A 748-nucleotide genomic window follows, 5' to 3' on the forward strand; every position below is an offset into this window, starting at 1 on the left:
GCTGTCTGAAGCTACCGTGCATTTTGATATACCGTTGTGGGCAGAGCAGGAAGCCAGGGGGTGGGTACAAAGTTGCACGACCGTTCATGAACTCACAACAAGTGGCCTGTTGAGCTGCATCAGGGATGCGGTTTCTGAGTTACACAGAATGCCTGACTGAAGAAGAATACCTTGTGTATGCAGAAAAATTCCAGCGACCAACTAAACGAGGTTACTACCAAGGAGATTTAATTCACTGAAAAAATAAGACTTTCGTACTCACCTCAGGTGTGAGCATCGTACTTTCGGCACCTTTGCTGTGTATGTGATAGGTACCGTCCGGATAACGAACCATTACAGTCATTCGTTTCCGTTCCGAAGTAAACTCCAGAACGGCGTCGACCAGGTAGCATTTCTGCTCAGCAGCATTGTCGTTTGTTGAGCCACCATTCCTGTACTCAATTTTGTACCGTTTGGTCGAAATTGAATCTTCAACGGGCTCCACGCCAACGAATACAACTCCGTTTTGGGCAGCACCTTCAACAAGAGCTTTTTCATCGGGTGAAGATGCCTGAGGGGAAGAATTAAAAAAATAGTATACGTAGTTAATCTGTGATTCATTGCTTTGTAAATGTGCGCTCGGGGTAATCTTCATAAATTTCTTGATTTTTTGGACGACGGGATAGCTGTTCCAACAATATCAATATGTTAGTCATGAAAGCCACGCATGAAACTGTTTATTTGCCTATCTGATGGCTCGGACTGGTCA

General features: G+C 44.7%; 1 protein-coding gene across 1 annotated transcript; it reads right to left on the bottom strand.

Annotated features, from left to right (window-relative positions):
- Nucleotides 1–262: 262 nt before the first annotated feature.
- Nucleotides 263–634, bottom strand: T265_16158 (hypothetical protein; the record flags this gene model as incomplete). Its single annotated transcript, XM_009179701.1, has 1 exon — nt 263–634. A coding segment is annotated over one exon (372 nt), but the record flags the coding sequence as incomplete, so codon positions are not given.
- Between the last annotated feature and the right edge of the window lie 114 nt (nt 635–748).

This window comes from Opisthorchis viverrini, assembly GCF_000715545.1.
Source record: "Opisthorchis viverrini unplaced genomic scaffold opera_v5_6256, whole genome shotgun sequence".
Lineage (NCBI taxonomy): Eukaryota > Metazoa > Platyhelminthes > Trematoda > Opisthorchiida > Opisthorchiidae > Opisthorchis > Opisthorchis viverrini.